This window comes from Lethenteron reissneri, chromosome 23 (assembly GCF_015708825.2).
Source record: "Lethenteron reissneri isolate LAM-NWPU_2019-01 chromosome 23, ASM1570882v1, whole genome shotgun sequence".
Classification (NCBI taxonomy): Eukaryota; Metazoa; Chordata; class Hyperoartia; order Petromyzontiformes; family Petromyzontidae; genus Lethenteron; species Lethenteron reissneri.
Window position 1 is genome coordinate 2,414,284 of NC_083801.1, and position 26,020 is coordinate 2,440,303.

At 49.0% G+C, this 26,020-nt stretch overlaps 4 protein-coding genes and 1 pseudogene across 4 annotated transcripts; 4 read left to right on the forward strand and 1 right to left on the reverse strand.

Annotated features, from left to right (window-relative positions):
- Positions 1–2,298: 2,298 nt before the first annotated feature.
- On the forward strand, positions 2,299–3,370 carry LOC133345845 (heat shock protein 30-like). Its single transcript, XM_061556866.1, has one exon. The coding sequence runs from the start codon at positions 2,386–2,388 to the stop codon at positions 2,938–2,940; it is 555 nt and encodes a 184-aa protein (XP_061412850.1). The 5' UTR covers positions 2,299–2,385; the 3' UTR covers positions 2,941–3,370.
- A 9,692-nt stretch (positions 3,371–13,062) lies between these two features.
- On the forward strand, positions 13,063–14,136 carry LOC133345745 (heat shock protein beta-11-like). The gene has a single exon (XM_061556714.1). The coding sequence runs from the start codon at positions 13,124–13,126 to the stop codon at positions 13,736–13,738; it is 615 nt and encodes a 204-aa protein (XP_061412698.1). The 5' UTR covers positions 13,063–13,123; the 3' UTR covers positions 13,739–14,136.
- A 2,671-nt stretch (positions 14,137–16,807) lies between these two features.
- LOC133345746 (heat shock protein beta-11-like) lies at positions 16,808–17,834 on the reverse strand. The gene has a single exon (XM_061556715.1). It carries the CDS (start codon positions 17,796–17,798, stop codon positions 17,184–17,186), a length of 615 nt encoding a protein of 204 aa, XP_061412699.1. The 5' UTR covers positions 17,799–17,834; the 3' UTR covers positions 16,808–17,183.
- Positions 17,835–18,890: 1,056 nt separating this feature from the next.
- On the forward strand, positions 18,891–19,907 carry LOC133345747 (heat shock protein beta-11-like). The gene has a single exon (XM_061556716.1). The coding sequence runs from the start codon at positions 18,958–18,960 to the stop codon at positions 19,570–19,572; it is 615 nt and encodes a 204-aa protein (XP_061412700.1). The 5' UTR covers positions 18,891–18,957; the 3' UTR covers positions 19,573–19,907.
- Positions 19,908–24,602: 4,695 nt separating this feature from the next.
- On the forward strand, positions 24,603–25,536 carry LOC133345748 (heat shock protein 30-like; annotated as a pseudogene).
- The last annotated feature ends 484 nt before the right edge of the window (positions 25,537–26,020 follow it).

Sequence of the window (26,020 nt, forward strand, 5' to 3'; positions counted from 1 at the left end):
TTGATTGGGAATCCACTTTCAGAATCAGAATCTTTATTTCGATTGGAGGAATCCGACGAGCTTATGAAGCCATTTTTCACAGATGTCTAGTATTGGCGGATTTGAATTTTAGTGTGTATATTTTTTTTAAATAATAATTTTGTATTGATCCAACCACGCGACAGGTGAGTGGTGCATATCGGGATAGGCGGCTGGGACAGACAACCAACGGGGACGTGCAGGACCGTAGCGTTGTGTGTTACGTGGTGCGTCAGATCCCCTTTGCTTCGGGGAAGGAAAGGGTAAAGAGGGGGCGGGAGGGAGGGGAGTCAGTCTCATTTCAAGTTCAGTCGAGTAAACTCACGGTCTCTGGAGTGGCATTCATGAGGGGGCCCCAGATATGGGACAACTCCCCTTCCCTATTCCTCAGTTTAAGACTCAGGTATTCTAAAGCTACTATGGCGACTAGGGGAGTTGTGCCAGAGCGCGAAAGAGGGGGCCCCGATATTATTCCTGGAGCTAATGATGGTCTTTTTAACCGAAATGTTAGATGCTTGGAAAAGGGTATATTGGTGCCTGGTGATACCTTGGGGTTTAAGACCCAGGAGGGAGGATTCAATGCTACGTCGTTCCACGGTGCCACACATCATGTTGTACAGATCGGTTATTTTTATCATCGAATGTCCTGATGGTGGGGGACAGTCTCAGAAGGCGTGGATGTAAGTTTGGATGGTGCCCGGGGGCACTTAGGGCAGTCTGGGGAGAGTAAGTATACTTTTTAACAGCAATCTGCCAGATGCACAATTAATTAACACAATGTACATCGTTACCGCCGGAACACTGAAACCGACACTAATCACCTGGCCTCCCTGTTCTGGCGAATAATCTGCCACCAAATATCTGCAGAGACATCGCGCAAACTGCAAAGGAGTTGACACGTTTTCTTTCCAGGAACAACAACAACCACCTGCCTACCGATCAACGGAGGCATCAACAATGTACCTCGCGCTGTCACCATCCTAGAATGTCACCCAGATCTGGAATGACGCTGGTGAACAGTGGCACAACACGTGCGTCCAAAATAAACACATTTGAAACCCAAACATCACACCTCCTGGCTTTGAGATTCCTTCTTGGAGACATTGGTGTAACCATCAACCTCATCAAAACGTCAACAGGCCGATGCGCATTATCTCCTTCATAAAAAAGGGGTCATTATGCCAGTTCTTTCCATACACCTCCGATTAACACGGTTGGCTACATACGGTGATGACGGAAGCTTGTGTTGTCTCCGAAACGCCGTGATTTAATTTAGTTATTTTCATTGTATTATTTTTATTCTCATTATTTTTCATCTACGTGACTTTACCGAAAGAACCAAAGAGTATGGATCCTTGCAGTCACGAAAACTTAAAATCTAGAATTAAGTTCAACTAACATACATGCAAATGGTAAATTAAAGACAAGCCACAGTACGATTATGGCCATGCAAAACCAAACTATGGACCATGTAGTAAAAATACTCGTCTGAGCTCCTTCAACGCAGGAATAGCAAAACTACACTAACTCTAATAAATTCAAGCAATTTTGAAGATAATAGGTTACTTTCAGAGTTCGAACAATGCAGATAATGTTCAACAGTGTAACTTTTTTAAAACTCTGAGCATTCTTTAAAATATTTTTCATGGCTATATAAAAATGAAGTCAGGCTCGTGGAGTTTGTCCGGGATAATGCCACATCTTTTAATTTCGCAGTCCCGTAATGGGCTGGATAGTGGCACGAACTTGGATTGTGACAATGTGAAGCGAATGTGCTTAGGGAATGGACAAGAGGTTGGGGAACACGATTACGTAAAACCAAAACCAACGACAACAGCAATAATCGCGGATCCGCTGCCATGGATAAGATGACAGATGAGAGTAGATGCACTGCATTGCCATTGTTGCAACTGGATGCAAATTACACGATATTAATGGTTGGTGTATTATGGGTAATCTGGACTCATCCTTAATGTCTTCACTCCTTGACGCTCACTCGATATAAACTAGCAAATTATTCCTCGTCTCATTTTTTTGACTAACAAAACACACCATGTAGAAAACTGCAAAGTTAGATGTTACTAAGTTAACGGAACATGCAGCCTGCATTCTATGCTTTGAGACGCCAAAGCTGGAGAAGCTTCTATCTGATTCACCAAAAACAATGACTTCATTCCCGCTAAGGCGTGCCTGTACATGACTCATCTAAAGCCTTGAAGTGAGAATGTTCCCGCAAATGCTGGCTTACGCTTATTCGCATTACCTGCGCTATATAATTGCTGCCCTAGTTGTGCGAGCAGACCACTCTCGGACAAGAAGACAGAGCAATCCTCTACAGCTCGGAGACTTCCTTCAAAGTAAACGATCATGGACATGAACGTGTACTTCCCTCCAATGCACGTGATGGAGAAGAGCGTCTGGCCAGGCTGGCCGGTCTGGAACCTCCACGACAAGAGCCTCTTCCAGCAGCTGGAGCAAAACATGAAGAGCGAGATCGAGAGGATGGAGCAAATCTTCCGTGGAGTCGATCAGCTCAGCAGCCACTCGTGGGCTCCGGGCATCCCCAGAGTTGCGCTGCAGCAGCAGCCGGCCGTGAGTGCCGCGTTCCAGATCGAAGCTCAGCCGCAGCAGGGAGACGGGTTTATCGCGACCCTGGACGTGCAGGGCTTCTCCCCAAAGGAGCTGGCCATGAAGGTGTCTGGAGACAAGCTGGTGGTGGCCGGACGTCGCGAGGTCAAGCGCGAAGGCAGCGGCGCCTACAGCCATAGCTACCAGGAGTTCCACGAAGCGATGCAGCTGCCCAAGGACGTGGACCCGCAGAGCGTGAGCTGCTGCCTGAGAGACGACGGGAAGCTGAAGATCAAGGCTCAGCGCCGCGCCCTCCCTGCCGTGACTGCTGGGAGGCTGGTGGCCATTGAGTGAGCTGGGAAGTGCTCACCAACACATTAACATATGGAATCTAACGTTAAACGCCCTGCAGAAAGTGCTTGCTTCTTAAATGCAAAATTGTAACTGCGCTAATTGTTCGCATTCACTATGTGAAGTACAGTAAAATACATCTAAAATGTTGCAAAGTTATTAAACTAAACATGCTTAATTGTTCAATGAATATACTCTTTGAATCTAATGCCAATTGCCAGAAGTCATTGTTTTTCAATTCACTTTGCTTTTCCTGCACATAACGTTAATGTTGTTCTCGCTTTTATTGCCATGCTGTTACATTCGTTTCAAATGCTTTTTTATAAAGACAAACTTGTGATGTTTTTTTGCAAGTTCAATTTGATTGTTACAGTGGAAATAGTCTTTAAAATATAGTAATTTGATGCTGCAAAATAAAAGATCCCAGTATTCACGGAAGTTTGTGCTTTTTTTTTCTGTGTCCAAGCTAAAAATAAAATCTGCCGTTCAGGGTTGTGAAACTGGTACACATTAACGACCTTCGCTTGGGAAAGGGACGATTTCTGACATCCACTTACCAGCATACACCATTCTTTAGCAAATTCCCACAGATTTGACGAGTTGTTGGCGAGAATGGCCCATTAGTCAGCCCCTACCAATCACGCTCGATAGAAAACAGCACCGTTTACGGTCTTTAGTTAACATCTTGTGTCAGATATATGGAGAGATGGTGTAGCCGAGTGGTTTTCAAACTTTGTTTTGGCGACTGTACACTCCTTGTTGAAATTTGTTTAAACCGAGTTACCCCCCCCCCCCTTGCCTGAGCAAACATGGTTCTGATCAATAAATATTTGCATGATTAACATAAATATTTTTTATCGATTATCCATTTTGTGAGGTATCCTAACGAGCTAGTAACTGCAAGCGAATAAAAAAAATTCAGCGGACACTCTGCATGCATGACGTAACTTGTTCGCACTCGCTGGCTGCTCTAGTAAATCACATTGTTTAGGATCAATGAGTGTAGAAAGGTCTTTATATCGTTATAGGTTACCATATAGTTTTACATGTTATTATAGCTATTTAAATATTGGCAGATTCATACATGATTGTTCACCAATGACTCTCATGTATGAGATAATTTCACACGAGTATAAATCACCCCACGTGCCCCCAGAGGTCCGCCGACACCCGGCCGAGAACCTCTGGTGTAGATGATGCATGGACAATCTTGTTTGCATGTAGAGCTTCTTTCGCACCGTACGCAGCCAACCGTGCTAATCACAGATGCGGGGAAGGACAACAAACTAAACACAAACAGCAGTTTATCCTCTTGGCTATGATAAAAACAACATTAAGACTGAATTAGCATTATTTTTGGGGATAATGACGTTAGCATACCACCAATTAAAAAGCAGAGGAAAACATTTCTTTTGGGGAGGGCTTACATGAAACATGCAGTGGTAGAATCAAGATATGATGAATGCATGTGTCTCAGCAGCAAAAGGAGGCGAGAAAATGTGAGATGCAGCTGCCGCACAGATGGAGGTGGAAGGTTTTGCAGAGTTGAAGGATATGAGACCTCCGCACAAACGATGACTCCCAAAGTTAAACACACTAAAACTAAACTATTATTTTTATTTTACCACGTAAAACCCATTGAGCTATATAGCTCTTTTTTCGAAAGCGACCTGGCCACAACTGATAGCTCAACGAAGTAGATTATTACGTTGACATTTATAGCAGACACACTCTAAAGACGTGTTTCTAATTGTAGAGGAAAAAAACCGGAGGACCTGGAGGAGAACAATCCACACGACCACGGGGAGACATGCAAACTCCAAATATAAAGCAGGCGTCAGTCGGGATCGAACCTACTACTTCCTGTATACTCGGCGAGGTAGTGAACATCTCGCCACCGCGCCCCCCGCTACGTCACCTTGCCGATAACACCAGGGAAAAGATGAAGCCTGCCCGTTATGACCATCTTATCCGTGAGTAATGTCAGTAAACGTCTGGTTCATGTCACTGTATGAGGTGCAGTGGGGGAAGCTTTATGCCTGGGCTACTTCATCTTGTCCACAACAGCAACGATAAAACGTACCTTACCAGTTAGAACCATCTCCATTTGTCAAATACTGTGCCCGTTTTCATTCAACTGTGGATAGCAGGACCATTTTATTCCATTGCTAATGCGATGCACATAAATACTGGTTTTACATTCCATTTAATGAGCTGCAGATGTAAGGGATGTCGAAAGGTGAATAATATTAAATTACACAAATACAGGCAGACCTCGTTTAACATTCAAGATGCGTTCCTGGAGAAGTGAGCGCAAATAGAATCGGCGATAAATGGGGTCATTATACCATTGCATATATGGAAATGCGTTCCTAACAGCGTTATTTATTTCATACGAGCAATATAGGAGGGATTATTGGGGTATTGGTAATAGTGTAGTAAGTTGCAAGAGGCTTGGACGACGGGGTCAGAGGCACACTTATTTATTAACACCAACTTGTGTACAGTAACGGGTACACCCAGCACTAGAAGGGGTATCGTCCCCTTCACTCGTCTAACAGGGAGACACAACGTCTAACCCCGCTAACCTACGCCCGAGTCCTCCACTACGGAGCTAGGGGAGGCTACCTATCCCAGCCCTGGTCAAGCTGGGATCCCGGCACCCTGAGTCTCCAGACCGGCTCTTATAAGAACGTCAGTCTGGGCTCTCGGGGCCACGCCACCGGCTTGCGTTGGTCGGCCCTGACAAGGACAGCGAGCCTGGGGAGCTCCGGGGCCTATTCTAGCTGGTCTTCACTCTTCGCTGGTTAAAGCTAATACTCGACCTCGAGCCCTCCGGCTCACCACCTTTTATAGCACTCGGACCCGGGAGGGGCCCGTGGGGGATGCAGGTGCGGACGTCGGTGTGAACACCTCCTCTGTGTACGGCCCTAACCACGCCCCTTGTGTTTGTTAGCCATCCGTGCCCATACATCTACACAATTACACCTCTACATCACCCCCCCCTGTACAGCTCGCAGCCGTCCCCGACTGCAACAAAATCACAATAAAGGTGCATCCCCCCCCCAAAACCGTGTGTGCCTTGCGTAATTTTAACAAGAACAACAATAACAACAGGAAACAGAAAAAACAACCCGACGCATCCCCCCTGAATAAATACCCCATTCCGCAAAACCAACATATATACATGCACTCCGGACTCCCCCCCCTTCTTCCGCAAGGGCCCCCCAACGGCCGACCTCACAAAAGTCTGCGCGTTTTGGCGCGCGTTCTCGCGGCGGGCCCGTCACAAGGGCCCGCCCCGGCTCGCCCAGTGACGGGTGTCGACAGTCCGGGTGCGAGAGTGTCCGGCTTCGCTGCTGAGTGACCCCCGACCCCCCCGGGAGGGGTTGGCGGTCGTGGACCCGTCACTCCTGGTGCACCTGGAGATGGAACAGTCGGTGTCAGGTTAGGCGGAAGCAGCGAAGCCGGGGAGTTGGCGGACCCCTCACACGTTTGGCCATGCGTGTGTGTGTGAGAACCCTGGGGCGGCGCAATGAACGGTTTCAACCTGGAGGGGTGCACGTACCACCGACGTTTCCCCCACTTGACACGTACACATTGCGGCCGAAAGACCTGTATGACCTCCACGGGCCCCCGCCACGGCCGCACCAGCTTCGATGAGGTCGCCAGTGGCACCTGGGAACAGTGCAACCATGCCCTGTCCCCCGGTTTCCATTGGAACACATGTACCCGCCCCAGCCTAAGCCTCTCGTTCGCCTTTTGGCGGAGTTCAGAATTTTGCACGGCCGCTTCCCGTGCCTCTGTTAATTTCCCGATGTTAAATTTAACGTGGTCGGACAATTTAGACATCGCCTGAGGCGCCGAGAGCTTCAGCTGTGTCGTCACAGGCGGGTTAGCCTCGCGGCCATACATTAAGAAGGAAGGTGAAAATCCGGTGGCCGCATGGGGAGCCATCCTGTAGGCTTGCAACACACCCGCAATGCGAAGGTCCCAATCTGTCTGGGATTCCGATACCTGCTGGGACAGCATGGACGTGATAGTCCGATGCAGCCATTCCACCATCCCCTCAGTTTGTGGGTGATATGGGGAGGTCCGAATTTTCTCCATACCCAAGAGGTCGCACACCTCGCGGAGGAGTTTCCCTGAAAAATGTTGACCCTGGTCAGTCAGCAGCCATTCCAGAGCACCCTTGTCGAGGACGTAGCCCTGGACAAAGGCCTCCGCGACAGCTGCTGCCGACTGGTTGGCCAGGGGCCAAGCCATGGGCCATCTCGTGAAGTATTCGACCCCTGTCAATAAGTACCTATTTCCCCTGGGTGTAGCGGGAAATGGCCCGAGAATATCTAGAGCAACGAGCTCGTTAATCCGGGAAACCTTTATGGACTGCAGCGGAGGGTTGGACCCCCTCGCTGGTGGCTTCCGCTGCGCGCATTGAGTGCATGACCCCAGGATATCCCCCACGTCCTTTGCCATGCCCGAACAGAAGAAATCGAGCTGGAGCATGGCAAGGGTCTTGTGAATCCCCAAGTGCAGGAGCCGCTCATGCGCAGCCCACACCACTTTACCCCTCAATGCTGCAGGCACCACCAGCCGTTGGCGGCGGGATTTCCCGTCCCAGTGCATTAAAAGCCCCTGGAACAACCCCCACGAGTCAACATTCGCCGCTCCCTGACCAACCCCCCCGATGCGACGGCGCAGAGCGAGGAGGGAGGTGTCCTCCATTTGGAGGCGTCCCCACTCCGCAACGGACAACCCCAGCAAGGAATCCCTCCCTTCTTGCTCGATAGGACCCGAAGTTGAAGGCGCATCGGCGGCGGCCACAAGGACCGAATCCGTGGTCACGTTCGGGGGCCTACAACGCCCCGAACCCGAGAGGCAAGCGCACTCCGAAGTGGGCGGCAACCGCGACAGAGCGTCAGCGTTCGTGTGGCAGACGCCCCTACGATATGTGGTGACAAAGTCGTAGTCTTGGAGAATCTCCAACCATCGAGACAACTGTCCCGATGGTTGTTGAATCCGCAGGGCGTACTGCAGCGCCGCATGATCTGTACGGACGGTGAAACGTCGACCGTACAGATACGGGCGGTACTGCTGAATGAAATAAACGATCGCCAATAGTTCACGATGGGTAACGCAGTACCGTTGTTCCGCCGGAGACAACACCCGACAACCATAAGCCACCACATGCTCTACGCCACCAATGAGCTGGGACAGCACGCCCCCAATGCCCGTGTTACTTGCGTCTGTATCGAGCAAGAAGGGTTGTGAGAAATCGGGATAATTCAACGGCGGAGCCCCCACCAGGGCATCCCGGAGGGAGCGAAAAGCAGCCTCCTCCTCCGGCCCCCAACGAAACCTGACTCTTTTGGACGTCAAGGCATGCAAGGGTTTCGCGATCGTAGCGAAGTCAGCCACAAATCGTCGGTAGTACGACGCGAACCCAATGAAACTCCTGACCTCCCCCACCGAGGTGGGAGTCGGCCAGGAGCTGACGCATTCCGTTTTGGCGGGATCTGTGGATATCCCCGAGCGACCAACAATATGACCCAAATACCGCACCGATTCGCGGAGCAAATGGCACTTCTGCTGTTTAAATTTCAAATTGGCATCCCGCATTTTGAGAAAAACAGCACGCAACCTCTGGAGGTGTTCATCGAATGTTTTGCTAAAGACGATGACATCGTCCAAGTAAATTAAGCACGAATCCCATTGCAAGCCCGCCAAGACCAGTTCCATTAACCGCTGAAAAGTTGCCGGCGCAGAATGTAAGCCCATCGGCAAGCGGTTAAATTGGAAAAGGCCGTGCGGTGTACGGAAAGCAGTCTTAGGTTTAAATTCGTCATCCAGAGGAAGCTGCCAGAATCCAGAAAGTAAATCCAGGGTGGAAAAGAATCGCGCCCCCGCCAAGGCATCAAGCGACTCATCCATTCGAGGAAGCGGGTACGCGTCGGCTACTGAAATTTTGTTCAACCGCCGAAAGTCGACACAAAACCGCAGTGAGCCGTCGTGTTTTTTCACCAAAACGATCGGTGCGCCCCACGGGCTGTTGGAAGGGGATATGATATCGGCGGCTAGCATGTTCTCAACGGCCGATTTGACATGATCCTTTTCGGCGGGACTCAACCGAAAGGGATTTTGGCGGATTGGCGCGCTGTCACCCATGTCAATGTGGTGTCGCAGCAATTTAGTACGACCAATATCAAATTTGTGTCGACTAAAAACGTCGGCAAACTCTTTCAGAACTCGCAGCCTCTCACGCTGTGAGTCGGACAGGTCCACTGATCCCGCGCAAAGCGCATCCAGCCATCCGTCATCACAGTCCGAATGTGGTCGCGACGGAGAATCGGTGCTCACCTGACCCACGAGAGGTTCCTCATAGGGTGCCGGCGTTGCGTGTGCAAGCACGGTCCCTTGAGGAACCACGGCCGTTCGCGATCCCACATTAAGGACTGCAATGAAGGGGTCCCCATCCCCTTTCACCATGGTCTGAGCCGCTATCAAATCGGGTCCATCGAGATGGTCCCAACAAGACCCCCCGATCCGCAACCCCCTCAGCAAATGGCCGACGTAACCTAAGAGGGATGAGCATCTGAGCTCCCGGGGGTACGAGTACAGTTCTCGCCACGAGCGCCTGCACGGTCGCAAATGCCCGACGCTCCGTGGCGGGGGAAGACAAAAATGTTACACGTCGGCCCGACGGGAGTTCGATGCACCCCTGGTCGATCAATATACGGATAGGCATTTTGGCCAAGAAATCCGTCCCCAACAGGCACGGAACCGCCAGCGCGGAGGAAACCAATACAGGCCCGGATAATTTAATGTCCCCAATGCAAATTTTGGCGCGGATCTGCCCAATGATGCCCAGCGAGCCCCCATTAGCAGCATAGCATGGCACGTCAACGGGGAGCAAAGGACGGCTTTGAACGGGAAGGATGTTATAAATCAAATCAGATATAATGGTCGCCGATGCTCCCGTGTCAATTAAAATCCGCACCTCAACCCCATCTATGTGACCGACCACGACAGACGACCCCGCCGACGCTGCAACGACACGATGGGCGAGCTCCGACCACTGGCCCGGTTGGAGCGCTCGCCGCATTTCAGAACAATCTGACGCAACGCCCGGCGAATTTCGAGCCGTGTATGTTTCAGCGAGTGAGTGTGTGACAGATGTGTGCACGGGCCTAACGTGTGAGATGCCACAACTCGCCGTATTTCTCTGCTGGAGCTTGGGTGGGGGCGGCGCGGCGTCCTGATGAGGTGTCGCCCCACGCTGACGAGGAGCCCGGCATCCTGAAGCCACGTGGCCTTGAAGGCCACAGTTGTAGCAGCGTGTGAGCGCCCCGGATGGCCTGGGCTGCTCCTGGCGGCTCGGTCCGTTCCGAGCCTGTGTTCCTGCAGATCTCCATTCCCCCCGCCGCTCCACCCCGCAGACCTCCTCCGATGGGAGGGCGGGAGCCGCCATGGCATGGCCGGCCACCCCCTTGGTGGCCTTGCGACGCAGGGACCGCAATCCCCCGTGGATGTGGCGCGCGACCAGCAAGGAAGACATCTCTGTGTTGTCTTGAGCCAAGATGGCGACGTCCAGCTCATCCGCGAGTAGCAACAGCTTTTCTGCCACCATAGCGTCCACTCCCTCCTTGTCCATCCGCGGAAAAGCTGCCTTCGCCAGGGCCAGGAGAGCCGTCCGGAAAGCCAGGGGCGATTCGTTGGCGCCCCGATGACGATCGTGGAACAGCTGCCTGCAGTCCGAAGGCGGGCCGTAGACAGCGGACAGCAGCTGCAGCGCCAAGTGCAGTGTGGCGTGCTTTTCCTTAGGCGCCGAGGTGAGGGTAGCCAGGGCGTCGTTGTCCAGCATCGCCGGCAGCGCACGTAGTTCTTCGGCGTCCGTCCAGTTCGCCATGTCCTGATGAGCGATGAACCGTCTCTTGAATCCGCCCCAGTCCCCGTCCGTGCCCATGAATTCTTTGAGAGGGAGCAGTCGCTGCTGTAACGCGACGTCCGTGGCTGCGGATCGCGCTCCGTCGTTCCCGGCGCTCTGTACAGTGTGGGCGGGCTGCGCATATGGCATCGCCGGTCGCTCCGTTGTCGACACGCTGGCCGGTGTTGATGATGTCACGGCTTGTGCTTGGCCCTCGGCGGTCACCTGACGCGGGCCGGCCCCGCCCTCTGCACCCACTGTAGCGATGGCGGGAAATTTGACTGCGAGCCGCGTCGGGGTGGCGTGAAACGGCGCCGCGCGTCGGTATGCCATCGTCGTCCCGTGCAGCCCCTCCAGCCCCCAGCCGCGTGATCTCCTCCAACGTGGTGGCTGCAGCGTAGAGCAGCTCCGCCAGGCGGGAGTGAGCCAGCCGAAGTCCCTCGGCCGACATATCCCACCCTTCCTGTCGTAGCGGCGCGGGTGTACTCGGCCCCGGCTGCTCGGATCCGACCTCGGCCATCTCTGGTGCCGAGTCGGCCCGAGGTGTCCTCCATCTCCGACTCCCTGGTACGTGTCGTCCTTCGTGTGTCCATTGTTTCACGATCACTTCTGACCCCAGATGTAGTAAGTTGCAAGAGGCTTGGACGACGGGGTCGGAGGCACACTTATTTATTAATACCAACTTGTGTACAGTAACGGGTACACCCAGCACTTGAAGGGGTATCGTCCCCTTCACTCGTCTAACAGGGAGACACAACGTCTAACCCCGCTAACCTACGCCCGAGTCCTCCACTACGGAGCTAGGGGAGGCTACCTATCCCAGCCCTGGTCAAGCTGGGATCCCGGCACCCTGAGTCTCCAGACCGGCTCTTATAAGAACGTCAGTCTGGGCTCTCGGGGCCACGCCACCGGCTTGCGCTGGTCGGCCCTGACAAGGACAGCGAGCCAGGGGAGCTCCGGGGCCTATTCTAGCTGGTCTTCACTCTTCACTGGTTGAAGCTAATACTCGACCTCGAGCCCTCCGGCTCACCACCTTTTATAGCACTCGGACCCTGGGAGGGGCCCGTGGGGGATGCAGGTGCGGACGTCGGTGTGAGCACCTCCTCTGTGTACGGCCCTAACCATGCCCCTTGTGTTTGTTAGCCATCCGTGCCGATACATCTACACAATTACACCTCTACAATAGCACTCATAATAATAATTCATACATTATTATGAAATAAGATTATTAAACCTTATTTAATTACTAAAATAATTTATTATAACATCAGTAGTATGTACTGCATTCCTACAAGGCAACGATGGGAGACGAGGTTGGAGGAGCTGCTGCGCTTCCAATACTACACTTTTTACACTGAGACCTCCTTTACCAGTGGCAAAATATAGTAGGTCTTACCCTTTAAACTGGTACAAAACTGACACCTTTATACAAGGCATCATGTTTGCAATAACCACAACACAAGTAGTCAAAATGCAAACAAAAAGAAACAACTCTGATGATGATAATTATATGCAATGTCTTGAAGTTGATTGGTCCACACCCGAGACAGCTTTCTTTAGAGCCTAGACTCCATTGGTGTTGGACCAGATGACACCAAAAGGCGTACAACTCAAAAACAGTGCATTATCACAGTATTGCAAAGTTTGTGGGGAATAATAGTCATTTTCTATACTTTTGAGGAATAAGCAATTAGGAAGAAACACTTACTACCCAGGAAAAAAAACACATGTTTTCGTTACACAGTGATATAATGAATGTAAAAGAGAGTAATGTGCTCTTCTATATTTACTTTAAATTACTACACTTTGAAGGGTGATACAAACCGACACTTACATGCTCGCTTACACAGCACAATGACATCATCTGCCTTGTCAGGAAAGACTGAGGCACACAGTGAGATGAGCAAAGCCAACGAATGTCTTACTTTAACTTTATTAATGCAAACTATAAATTCTGTACAATGTTATTTTTAAAATATACGTAATGCTAAAGTTGACAGCGTGATCTGGATGCTATTGTAGCGAACTTGTCGCAGACTGCAACCTGAGACACGAGTCACTCATATTTTCTGTGGATGAGGGAAGCCCCTGGGAGCAACTGCGTCATTCTGGACGCTTCTGGCTCCCCCTGGCATCTGCCCGTCAGCACTGCCAGGGCTATAAAAGCAGCTCCTGTAGCTGCACTGGCAGAACATCGGCGGAGGAGGAAGCAGCGCTCATAGCTCAAGCGAGCCTCACTGTGAAACACATCAACTAACAAGCATGGCCCTGAGTGTTTACTTCCCTGCGATTCACGTGGTGGAGAGGAGCGTCTGGCCAGGCTGGCCGGTCTGGAACCCCCGCGGTGAAAGTCTCTTACATCAGCTGCAGCGAGAAATGAGGAGCGAGATCGAGAGGATGGAGAGAATCTTCCGTGGAGTCGATCATCTCAGCAGCCACACGTGGGCTCCGGGCAGCCTCGGAGACGCACTGCTGCAGCAGCCGGCCGTGAGCAGTGGGTTCCAGATTGAAGATCCACAGGAGCAGGGAGACGGGTTCGTCGCGTCCCTGGACGTGCAGGACTTCTCCCCACAGGACCTGGCCGTGAAGGTGTCTGGAGACAAGCTGGTGGTGGCTGGACGGCGCGAGGTGAAGAGCGGAGAAGTCAGCAGCGGCAGCTACAGCCACAGCTGCCAGGAGTTCCACAGGGAGACGCAGCTGCCCAGGGACGTGGACCCGCAGAGCGTGAGCTGCTGCTTGACCCAAGACGGGAAGCTGAAGGTCAAGGCTGAGCGCCGCGCCCTCCCTGCAGCGGCCGAGAGGGTGGTGGCCATTGAGCAGCCAGCGACATCGACTCCTGGCACGGCCTCTCAGTCCACTGGCTCCACTCATGCGTAGAGTGGCGCCTGGAGCATCCATTCCCGTGTCTGACTATTTAAACAGTATTCGTGCTGGAATTCAGTTTGATACAGTGTCATGAATTTTGTATTTTAAGTCATCATAAGAATGTTAAAAGGCATGTCATGTGTCGTATCTTAACAGTAATTTTAACATCTTACTGGACGTTATTTTGAATGCGACTCATTAAATTAAGAATGTTTTATTTCATGGGGCAACAATATGTACAATATTTTAAGCAATTTATTGTTTACACTCGAATTTCGTTATTTAGTTGTACATGTACGTTCCTACTTTGAGCACTTACTATTAACATTGTATGCAGTACACATTCAATATAATATAGAACGTTTGATTTGTGACTTTTGTCCGTACATTTTAAAAAAAGACATTTTGAAATAAAGTTTTTGTTGCATAAAACCAAATGTTCTAAGTCCAGTTTGTATACTGAACCTCAGGACGCACAACCGAGGATGTTTAATTATTAATCAGAATTTTTAATTATTTTTAAAGGAATGGCGAGCTGAGTACAGCAGAATTAACATGAGTGCAGTTAAGTAAATACTGATATAAAAATATGTTTTAAACTGCGCCAAAATCAATCAAAACGAACAGAATTGGATCAGAATAAAATCTCCAATGCTTGACATTTAATCAGCCGCATAGCCGATTCATGGTCAGGATGTTGTGTATGTTTGCATGGGCAGGGCGAGAGTTGTCACCTGTCCGGGAATTACCATCTGTGTTCAGGTTGTAGGTATTTATACTGAGATATAGCACCCTTATTGTGTTGATTGTTATTGTCGTTTACTGTGTAGTTCTGATAATTATAGACCGAGTGCTAACTGAGAAATCTATCCAGGTTTGGTCTACGATTAAAAGTTGGAAATCTAATAGCAACACCCTCCTGTGTCTCCAGTGTGAATATGCAGTAGGGTCATGTTTCAACGCAGTGTATGTTTACATGGTGAACTTCTTTCGCACCGTACGCAGCCAACCATGCTTATTGGAGGTGCGGGGGAATAACAAACTGAACGCAAAAAGAGCAGGGACACAGATTGAAAACACAGAAGTGCATTTACACGTAGGGCGGTTGTTGAAGGGGGAGAGGGATGAAAATGATTCAGAGACGTATCAGGGCAGAGCAAAGTGTTGATTGCAATCTGAACATAATAATGAAACGTAAGAAAGCATTATGCCTTAAGCAGAATTCTCGTTAATCAGTGGACATGACCTGCAATAACAGACTCACCACAAACATGGCCATTGACGAAGACAATGGAGCCAATGTTGAGAAGTGCACAAGGAAGCGTAGACATGCACATGCAAGGAATTTAACTGAGACTGGAAGCAGGACACGTCAATTGGATATCATATGCAAATTAAAGGCATCATTTTAGTTTCGAAAGGTGGGGTGAGGCAGGACACACAACTTGAAGGGATGACGGCCGGTGGTCGAGACAAACGTGGGAATGGGAGCTAAAGGAGGGAACGCAACCGACAGAGCGTCCACTGCGAAGATGTAGCAAATAAATCAACCTGTGGGCATGAGCCAGACGATTTTTGCATTGCAAATCCGCAAGAGATGTTGATGGCTTCGTACAGAAGTGGAGAAATCTTGGCTGGAGATGGTGACGGCTGCAAAAGTAGCTTTGGAAAGCATTTACACGAAATCACCTTCAAAAACATCCATTTACTTAATGACATTTTCATTAAATGTGTATTCAGAAAGATAAACTATAACAGTATAATAATTAGATCGTTTCTTTATTTTGCTAATTTTAAAATAAAGCGTAATTTTTTTCATTGTACTAGTTTAATGTCTTAAGGTTGTTTTAATATTCTCTAAGATAAAAAAAGTTTTCCAAAAACATGACATTAAAAGGCGCATTAATTGAACGTGCTATTTTAAATAAACCGTGTCATTCCTCGATACTGTTTTGGTAATTCCCACCTTTTTGGTGCCCCGATTGTCTTCTGAACATCTTCTACCATTTCAACTAATCGTCACGTTAATTTGTTACACGGCAAATCCGTGTAGCCTGTTGCCCAGCTACTTTTGTTGGCAACAGCCCAAAGCCATAAATAACAGAGTTATTTTTCGATTTAAAGCTTTCGTGACCTCAGGGATTCATCTTCTTGGTTCTTTCGGTAAAGTCACTTTTCTGATGGCACGGCGGCCACCCAACGTGGTCCCGCTTCTTCACTCCATCAACTGGCCTCGATCTCTTCTGGGCTCCCCTCTATAACCTCTCTCCCACGTGACCCTGACTCCTCCCATCCGGATCGTCAGCTCCGGCCTTCCCATACTGCCCTGCTGGCTCCACCTCCATTCACCTCGCTTCCCATTGGAGCCGAGGTGAACGGCGGCCCCTCTCACACGCCCCCCATACCGGGCTCCGCCCCCAATACCAAGGGTCGTGTGATTGGGCCAGAGTCCAGCAGCAACCCCATTTACGCTCGCATTACAACAGTATGATTTGTTAACAGTTGAAGGACGATATAACTGAAATGGCATTTGTGGTAACATTTCACGTAGATCATTGCAACCCCGGCCCCAATTCTGAGTGCGGAGTGACTTGGCAGGTGTGTGTGAGGGATGCGTTTCAACCGTGGTGGCCGAATGCCCTTCGCCGCAGCCATACCATCTTAAGGCCAGTTGCAGCGCCGCGGTGCAAGGTAGCGTCGGGGGAGGTCGTCCAATTCCCTGATCGCTGGAAACCGTGAGAGTTAATCCCGATAAGGATTTCTCGGATAAAAACCGGTCGATCAGGTGACCTTCCATTCCAGCTCTATGGGGGGGGGGGGGGGGGGAATGCGTGCGGGTGTGTTCATGTGAGGTGAGGTGAGGGGGACGAGGGGTTGGCTCCGTCGCTTGGTGGTGGCGAGGTCGCAGATGGGGCGCCTGCCAAATGGCTTCGTGGCGGTGGCATCACAGAGCAATGAGGCGGCGTTACCGGTTGTCTTAGTTTTGGGGAATTCTGTGTCCAGAACTCTGATCCACAGTAACGATGAAACAAACACAATGCAGACAAAAAGAACAGTGCAACTGTTGCATGAAATTGAAAGGCATTTTATTATATATATAAAAACATTCGTCAAATACCATTGCCAAGAACAGTACAGTATTGTCAATACAAATTTAGATTCAGTTAGAAATGTATACTATGTGAAAAATAGCAATGTATAACGATGAAAAATACTTTAAGATAACATTCAGCATTATCTTATTGCAATATATGAACGTGTAATGGGATATTAAAACGATGCAACACAATTTGACAATCATGAACAGCGATATACTTACTCCAATGGATTTGAATGTGAACGCTGAAAACGTAAATATTAGTGAACATATCGTGAATAGAAACCGATTTAACAAAATATCCATGTAAGTAAAACATCCATGAAGCAGAATACTGGAATGGATGCTCCAGGCGCCATTCTACGCGTGAGTGGAGCCAGTGGACTGAGAGGCCGTGCCAGGAGTCGATGTCGCTGGCTGCTCAATGGCCACCACCCTCTCGGCCGCTGCAGGGAGGGCGCGGCGCTGAGCCTTGACCTTCAGCTTCCCGTCTTGGGTCAAGCAGCAGCTCACGCTCTGAGGGTCCACGTCCCTGGGCAGCTGCGTCTCCCTGTGGAACTCCTGGCAGCTGTGGCTGTAGCTGCCGCTGCTGACTTCTCCGCTCTTCACATCGCGCCGTCCAGCCACCACCAGCTTGTTTCCAGACACCTTCACGGCCAGGTCCTGTGGGGAGAAGTCCTGCACGTCCAGGGACGCGACAAACCCGTCTCCCTGCTCCTGTGGATCTTCAATCTGGAACCCACTGCTCACGGCCGGCTGCTGCAGCAGTGCGTCTCCGAGGCTGCCCGGAGCCCACGTGTGGCTGCTGAGCTGATCGACTCCACGGAAGATTCTCTCCATCCTCTCGATCTCGCTCCTCATGTCTCGCTGCAGCTGCTGGAAGAGACTTTCACCGCGGGGGTTCCAGAACGGCCAGCCTGGCCAGACGCTCCTCTCCATCACGTGCATCGCAGGGAAGTAAACACTCTGGGCCATGCTTGTTGATGTGCTTCGCAGTGAGGCTCGCTTCTGCTGTGACCGCTGCTCCCTCCTCTACCGATGTTCTGTCAGTGCAGCTACAGGAGCTGCTTTTATAGCCCTGGCAGTGCTGACGAGCAGATGCCAGGGGGAGCCAGAAGCGTCCAGAATGACGCAGCTGCTCCCAGGGGCTTCCCTCATCCGCAGAAAATATCAGTGACTCATGTCTCAGGATGCATTCTGCGACAAGTTCACTACAATAGCATTCAGTTCATGCTGTCAACTTTAGCATTACGTAAATTTTAAAAATAACATTGTGCAGAATTCATAGTTTGCATTAATAAAGTTTAAAGTAAGACATTCGTTGGCTTTGCTCATCTCACTGTGTGCCTCAGTCTTTCCTGATAAGGCTGATGATGTCATTGTGCTGTGTAAGCGAGAATGTAAGTGTCGGTTTGTTTCACCATTCAAAGTGTAGTAATTTCAATTCAATATAGAATAGCACATCAATCTGTTTTACATTCATTATATCACTGTGTGACGAAATTCTTTAGTTTGTTCCTGGGTCGTAAGTGTTACTTCCTATTTGCTTATCCCTCAAAAGTATAGAAAATTGCTATTATTCCCCACAAACTTTGCAATTTTGACCAGGACATTGATATTTAGAAATTTACCTATTTTCAATGAGAAAACGTGTGCATTTGAGTTATTCCTTCACGTAAAGTCCTGGTCACAAAAGGAAAGTTTGTGGTGAATAATAGCCATTTTCTATACTTTTGAGACATAAGCAATTAGAAAATAACACTTACTACCCAGGAACAAATATCGTGTTACATAGTGAATTATCAGTGCAGAGTGAATTTTCAGTACAGAGTGAATTATCAGTGCAGAGTGAATTATCAATGCAGAGTGAATTCCATGGCAGTAAACTGCTTAAAGACTGCAGCCTGAGACACGAGTCACGCTCTTGATTCTGTGCCGATGAGGGAAGCCCCTGGGAGCAGCTGCGTCATTCTGGACGCTTCTAGCTTCCCCTGGCATCTGCACGTCAGCACGGCCAGGGCTATAAAAGCAGCTCCTGTAGCTGCACTGGCAGAGCATCATCGAAGGAGGGAGCAGCGCACACAGCTCACGCGAGTCAAGCGAGCCTCACTGTGAAGCACATCAACAAACAAGCATGGCCCTGAGTGTTTACTTCCCTGCGATGCACGTGATGGAGAGGAGCGTCTGGCCATGCTGGCCGGTCTGGAACCCCCGCGGCGAAAGTCTCTTCCAGCAGCTGCAGCGAGACATGAGGAGCGAGATCGAGAGGATGGAGAGAATCTTCCGTGGAGTCGATCAGCTCAGCAGCCACACGTGGGCTCCGGGCAGCCTCAGAGACGCACTGCTGCAGCAGCCGGCCGTGAGCAGTGGGTTCCAGATTGAAGATCCACAGGAACAGGGAGACGGGTTCGTCGCGTCCCTGGACGTGCAGGACTTCTCCCCACAGGACCTGGCCGTGAAGGTGTCTGGAGACAAGCTGGTGGTGGCTGGACGGCGCGAGGTGAAGAGCGGAGAAGTCAGCAGCGGCAGCTACAGCCACAGCTTCCAGGAGTTCCACAGGGAGACGCAGCTGCCCAGGGACGTGGACCCGCAGAGCGTGAGCTGCTGCTTGACCCAAGACGGGAAGCTGAAGGTCAAGGCTCAGCGCCGCGCCCTCCCTGCAGCGGCCGAGAGGGTGGTGGCCATTGAGCAGCCAGCGACATCGACTCCTGGCACGGCCTCTCAGTCCACTGGCTCCACTCAGGCGTAGAGTGGCGCCTGGAGCATCCATCCCAGCAGCCTGCTTCATGGATGTTTTACTTACATGGATATTTTGTTAAGTCAGTTTCTATTCACGATATGTTCACTAATATTTACGTGTTTCAGCGTTCACATTCAACTCCATTGGAGTAAGTGTATCGCTGTACATGATTGTCAAATTGTATTGCATCGTTTTAATTTTCCATTACACGTTCATATATTGCAATATAATGCTGAATGTTATGTTCACGTATTTTTCATCGCTATACATTGATATTTTTCACATAGTATACATTTCTAACTGAATCTAACTTATTATTGACAATACTATACTGTTTTTGGCAATCGTTTTTGACGAATGTTTTTAATATAATAAAATGCCTTTCAATTTCATACAACAGTTGCACTGTTCTTTTTGTCTGTATTGTGTTTGTTTCATCGTTGCTGTGGATCAGAGATCTTGAGACAGAATTCCCCAAAACTAAGACAACCGGTAGCGCGGCCTCATTGCTCCCTGTCCATGACAACTCCCAAGGTGCCAGGCTCACGCCGTCGGCCCTGCCTGTGTGGTCGTCCTGCCGAGTCACTCGCAACTCAGAATTGGGGCCGGGGTTGCAATGATTTACGTGAAATGTTACCACAAAGCCCATTTCACTTCTATCGTCCTTCAACTGTTAACAAATCCTACCGCGAAGAGTTGTTTCTCAAATCGTGTGGCCAAGCGTAGCACTAATACATTAGTTGCCCTTGAATGTTGCGACAGAGAGAATGGAAATCGGTTACAGCACAGCAATGCTGCTGTAGCAGTGTAAGTCACGCTGCTATTAAAATATTCTGTCTCGAATTTCCTGGCTGGCTGCTGGCTGTGCTTCTCTCCACCCCAACAATAACTCTGTTGTTAGTGGCTTTGGGCTGTTGCCAACAAAAGTAGCTGAGTAACTGGCTACACGGGATTTGCCGTGTAACAAATGAACGTGACGATTAGTTGAAATGGCAGAAGAAGTTCAGAAGACAATCGGGGCACCAAAAAGGTGAGGATAACCAAAACCGTATCGAAGAATAACACGGTTAATTTAACACGTTCCTTCGGAGTGGGCAGGTAGGAACTTGGTTGGACAGCGCATTCGTGCACGACAGACAAATAATCCCTGGTCGGCAGTGTGGAACCTGTTGTTCCTATCTGTATGTATAAAAGATAACTTGACTCTAGATTTGAAGCTTTGGTGACTGCAATGATTCATATTCTTAGGTTTTTTCGGTAAAGTCACGTAGGTAAAAACATTAAAAGTAAAATAAAATAAAAATCACGACGTTTCGGAGGCAACACAAGCTTCCGTCTTCAGGTGGTACCGTCACATCCACGACGGCTGTATCAAGTAAATGAGAGATTGTAGGAGCTAGCACTCCGTTTATATAATGGTCGGAGAAGGTGGGGGTGCAAGGGCCGCATACTTTTTATTAATATGGTAAGGTGAGGCTTAAGACTAAGAATAGACTGCATAACAAAGGCTGAGCCCACCGAGTTGTAGCAAAGGCTGAGCCTTTGTTATGGAGAGGTGCGGTTTGTGACTCAACCTGTAACAGGGAGACCACCACTAAGCATGGTACAACTGTGATGGTTGTCTGTCAAATAAGATTGGCAAATAAGTGTAGTTAAATCTTTTTTGCATGGTTAATCACATCTTTCCAATGATTTTTTTGTCTTAAGCCTCACCTTACCATATTAATAAAAAGTATGCGGCCCTTGCACCCCCACCTTCTCCGACCATTATATAAACGGAGTGGTAGCTCCTAAAATCTCTCATTTACTTGATACAGCCGTCGTGGCTGTGACGGTACCACCTGAAGACGGAAGCTTGTGTTGCCTCCGAAACGTCGTGATTTTTATTTTATTTTACTTTTGAATGTTTTTACCTACGTGACTTTACCGAAAAAACCTAAGAATATAGATAACTTGACTTTAGGTAGCCAGGCAGACAGCCCCCTTAACTATCGCCCCCCCCTCCCTTAGGCCCCTCCCCCCTTAGGCCCCTCCCCTGACCCCCTTTCCCTTAGGCCCCTCCCCTGAGCACCCCCCCCCCCCCATATCCTCAGGCCCCTCCCCTGACCCCCCTTCCCTTAGGCCCCTCCCCTGACCCCCCTTCTGTTAGGCCCCTCCCCTGAGCACCCCCCCCCATATCCTTAGGCCCCTCCCTGACCCCCCCCCTCCCTCAGGCCCCTCTCCTGACTCCCCCCTTCCTTAGGCCCCTCCCCTGACCCTCCTCCCTTAGGCACCTCTCCTCTCCGTACCCGGCAGTATGTCTCCACCAATCAAAGAGCTGTTTGTAAGGTCTCCACCAATCAAAGAGCTGTGTGTATTATATATTTATTTATGCACGACAGACAGACAGTCAGACAGACAGCTAAATAATCCCTGGTGGGCAGTGTGGAACATTGTTCCTCCCTGTATTTGCGATTTCAAATATATAGATAACACTGCCTTGAATGAAAAAAATGATAGACTTTTCAGCCAATGGCTCTACCGAATGAACAAACTCTAATAAGCAACGTTTCGGGCCCATTATACATTTATTTTACATGCAAAGCAATGTTATGGCCGAATGTGGAGTTTGTTGTCATTTGTGCTTGTGCGCCATTATGAACGGAACATCATCCGCATATAATTTGCATCATAAAAAGAATAGTGTAGTATTCCATGCAGTACCGTAATATCTGTTATAATAACATGGTAATGTGGAGCATTGATTGGGAATCCACTTTCAGAATCAGAATCTTTATTTCGATTGGAGGAATCCGACGAGCTTATGAAGCCATTTTTCACAGATGTCTAGTATTGGTGGATTTGAATTTAGTGTGTATATTTTTTTAAAATAATAATTTTGTATTGATCCAACCACGCGACAGGTGAGTGGTGCATATCGGGATAGGCGGCTGGGACAGACAACCAACGGGGACGTGCAGGACCGTAGCGTTGTGTGTTACGTGGTGCGTCAGATCCCCTTTGCTTCGGGGAAGGAAAGGGTAAAGAGGGGGCGGGAGGGAGGGGAGTCAGTCTCATTTCAAGTTCCGTCGAGTAAACTCACGGTCTCTGGAGTGGCATTCATGAGGGGGCCCCAGATATGGGACGACTCCCCTTCCCTATTCCTCAGTTTAAGACTCAGGTATTCTAAAGCTACTATGGCGACTAGGGGAGTTGTGCCAGAGCGCGAAAGAGGGGGCCCCGATATTATTCCTGGAGCTAATGATGGTCTTTTTAACCGAAATGTTAGATGCTTGGAAAAGGGTATATTGGTGCCTGGTGATACCTTGGGGTTTAAGACCCAGGAGGGAGGATTCAATGCTACGTTGTTCCACGGTGCCACACATCACGTTGTACAGATCGGTTATTTTATCATCGAATGTCCTGATGGTGGGACAGTCTCAGAAGGCGTGGATGTAAGTTTGGATGGTGCCCGGGGGCACTTAGGGCAGTCTGGGGAGAGTAAGTATACTTTTTAACAGCAATCTGCCAGATGCACAATTAATTAACACAATGTACATCGTTACCGCCGGAACACTGAAACCGACACTAATCACCTGGCCTCCCTGTTCTGGCGAATAATCTGCCACCAAATATCCGCAGAGACATCGCGCAAACTGCAAAGGAGTTGACACGTTTTCTTTCCAGGAACAACAACAACCACCTGCCTACCGATCAACGGAGGCATCAACAATGTACCTCGCGCTGTCACCATCCTAGAATGTCACCCAGATCTGGAATGACGCTGGTGAACAGTGGCACAACACGTGCGTCCAAAATAAACACATTTGAAACCCAAACATCACACCTCCTGGCTTTGAGATTCCTTCTTGGAGACATTGGTGTAACCATCAACCTCATCAAAACGTCAACAGGCCGATGCGCATTATCTCCTTCATAAAAAAGGGGTCATTATGCCAGTTCTTTCCATACACCTCCGATTAACACGGTTGGCTACATACGGTGATGACGGAAGCTTGTGTTGTCTCCGAAACGCCGTGATTTAATTTAGTTATTTTCATTGTATTATTTTTATTCTCATTATTTTCATCTACGTGACTTTACCGAAAGAACCAAAGAGTATGGATCCTTGCAGTCACGAAAACTTAAAATCTAGAATTAAGTTCAACTAACATACATGCAAATGGTAAATTAAAGACAAGCCACAGTACGATTATGGCCATGCAAAACCAAACTATGGACCATGTAGTAAAAATACTCGTCTGAGCTCCTTCAACGCAGGAATAGCAAAACTACACTAACTCTAATAAATTCAAGCAATTTTGAAGATAATAGGTTACTTTCAGAGTTCGAACAATGCAGATAATGTTCAACAGTGTAACTTTTTTAAAACTCTGAGCATTCTTTAAAATATTTTTCATGGCCATATAAAAATGAAGTCAGGCTCGTGGAGTTTGTCCGGGATAATGCCACATCTTTTAATTTCGCAGTCCCGTAATGGGCTGGATAGTGGCACGAACTTGGATTGTGACAATGTGAAGCGAATGTGCTTAGGGAATGGACAAGAGGTTGGGGAACACGATTACGTAAAACCAAAACCAACGACAACAGCAATAATCGCGGATCCGCTGCCATGGATAAGATGACAGATGAGAGTAGATGCACTGCATTGCCATAGTTGCAACCGGATGCAAATTACACGATATTAATGGTTGGTGTATTATGGGTAATCTGGATTCATCCTTAATGTCTTCACTCCTTGACGCTCACTCGATATAAACTAGCAAATTATTCCTCGTCTCATTTTTTTGACTAACAAAACACACCATGTAGAAAACTGCAAAGTTAGATGTTACTAAGTTAACGGAACATGCAGCCTGCATTCTATGCTTTGAGACGCCAAAGCTGGAGAAGCTTCTATCTGATTCACCAAAAACAATGACTTCATTCCCGCTAAGGCGTGCCTGTACATGACTCATCTAAAGCCTTGAAGTGAGAATGTTCCCGCAAATGCTGGCTTACGCTTATTCACATTACCTGCGCTATATAATTGCTGCCCTAGTTGTGCGAGCAGACCACTCTCGGACAAGAAGACAGAGCAATCCTCTACAGCTCGGAGACTTCCTTCAAAGTAAACGATCATGGACATGAACGTGTACTTCCCTCCAATGCACGTGATGGAGAAGAGCGTCTGGCCAGGCTGGCCGGTCTGGAACCTCCACGACAAGAGCCTCTTCCAGCAGCTGGAGCGAGACATGAAGAGCGAGATCGAGAGGATGGAGCAAATCTTCCGTGGAGTCGATCAGCTCAGCAGCCACTCGTGGGCTCCGGGCATCCCCAGAGTTGCGCTGCAGCAGCAGCCGGCCGTGAGTGCCGCGTTCCAGATCGAAGCTCAGCCGCAGCAGGGAGACGGGTTTATCGCGACCCTGGACGTGCAGGGCTTCTCCCAAAGGAGCTGGCCATGAAGGTGTCTGGAGACAAGCTGGTGGTGGCCGGACGTCGCGAGGTCAAGCGCGAAGGCAGCGGCGCCTACAGCCATAGCTACCAGGAGTTCCACGAAGCGATGCAGCTGCCCAAGGACGTGGACCCGCAGAGCGTGAGCTGCTGCCTGAGAGACGACGGGAAGCTGAAGATCAAGGCTCAGCGCCGCGCCCTCCCTGCCGTGACTGCTGGGAGGCTGGTGGCCATTGAGTGAGCTGGGAAGTGCTCACCAACACATTAACATATGGAATCTAACGTTAAACGCCCTGCAGAAAGTGCTTGCTTCTTAAATGCAAAATTGTAACTGCGCTAATTGTTCGCATTCACTATGTGAAGTACAGTAAAATACATCTAAAATGTTGCAAAGTTATTAAACTAAACATGCTTAATTGTTCAATGAATATACTCTTTGAATCTAATGCCAATTGCCAGAAGTCATTGTTTTTCAATTCACTTTGCTTTTCCTGCACATAACGTTAATGTTGTTCTCGCTTTATTGCCATGCTGTTACATTCGTTTCAAATGCTTTTTTATAAAGACAAACTTGTGATGTTTTTTTGCAAGTTCAATTTGATTGTTACAGTGGAAATAGTCTTTAAAATATAGTATTTGATGCTGCAAAATAAAAGATCCCAGTATTCACGGAAGTTTGTGCTTTTTTTTTCTGTGTCCAAGCTAAAAATAAAATCTGCCGTTCAGGGTTGTGAAACTGGTACACATTAACGACCTTCGCTTGGGAAAGGGACGATTTCTGACATCCACTTACCAGCATACACCATTCTTTAGCAAATTCCCACAGATTTGACGAGTTGTTGGCGAGAATGGCCCATTAGTCAGCCCCTACCAATCACGCTCGATAGAAAACAGCACCGTTTACGGTCTTTAGTTAACATCTTGTGTCAGATATATGGAGAGATGGTGTAGCCGAGTGGTTTTCAAACTTTGTTTTGGCGACTGTACACTCCTTGTTGAAATTTGTTTAAACCGAGTTACCCCC

What these genes read in the sequence shown, in the direction of transcription:
- LOC133345845 (XM_061556866.1), top strand. Translation starts at nt 2,386, where the DNA reads ATGGACATGAACGTGTACTTCCCTCCAATGCACGTGATGGAGAAGAGC.
- LOC133345745 (XM_061556714.1), top strand. Translation starts at nt 13,124, where the DNA reads ATGGCCCTGAGTGTTTACTTCCCTGCGATTCACGTGGTGGAGAGGAGC.
- LOC133345746 (XM_061556715.1), bottom strand. Translation starts at nt 17,798, where the DNA reads ATGGCCCAGAGTGTTTACTTCCCTGCGATGCACGTGATGGAGAGGAGC.
- LOC133345747 (XM_061556716.1), top strand. Translation starts at nt 18,958, where the DNA reads ATGGCCCTGAGTGTTTACTTCCCTGCGATGCACGTGATGGAGAGGAGC.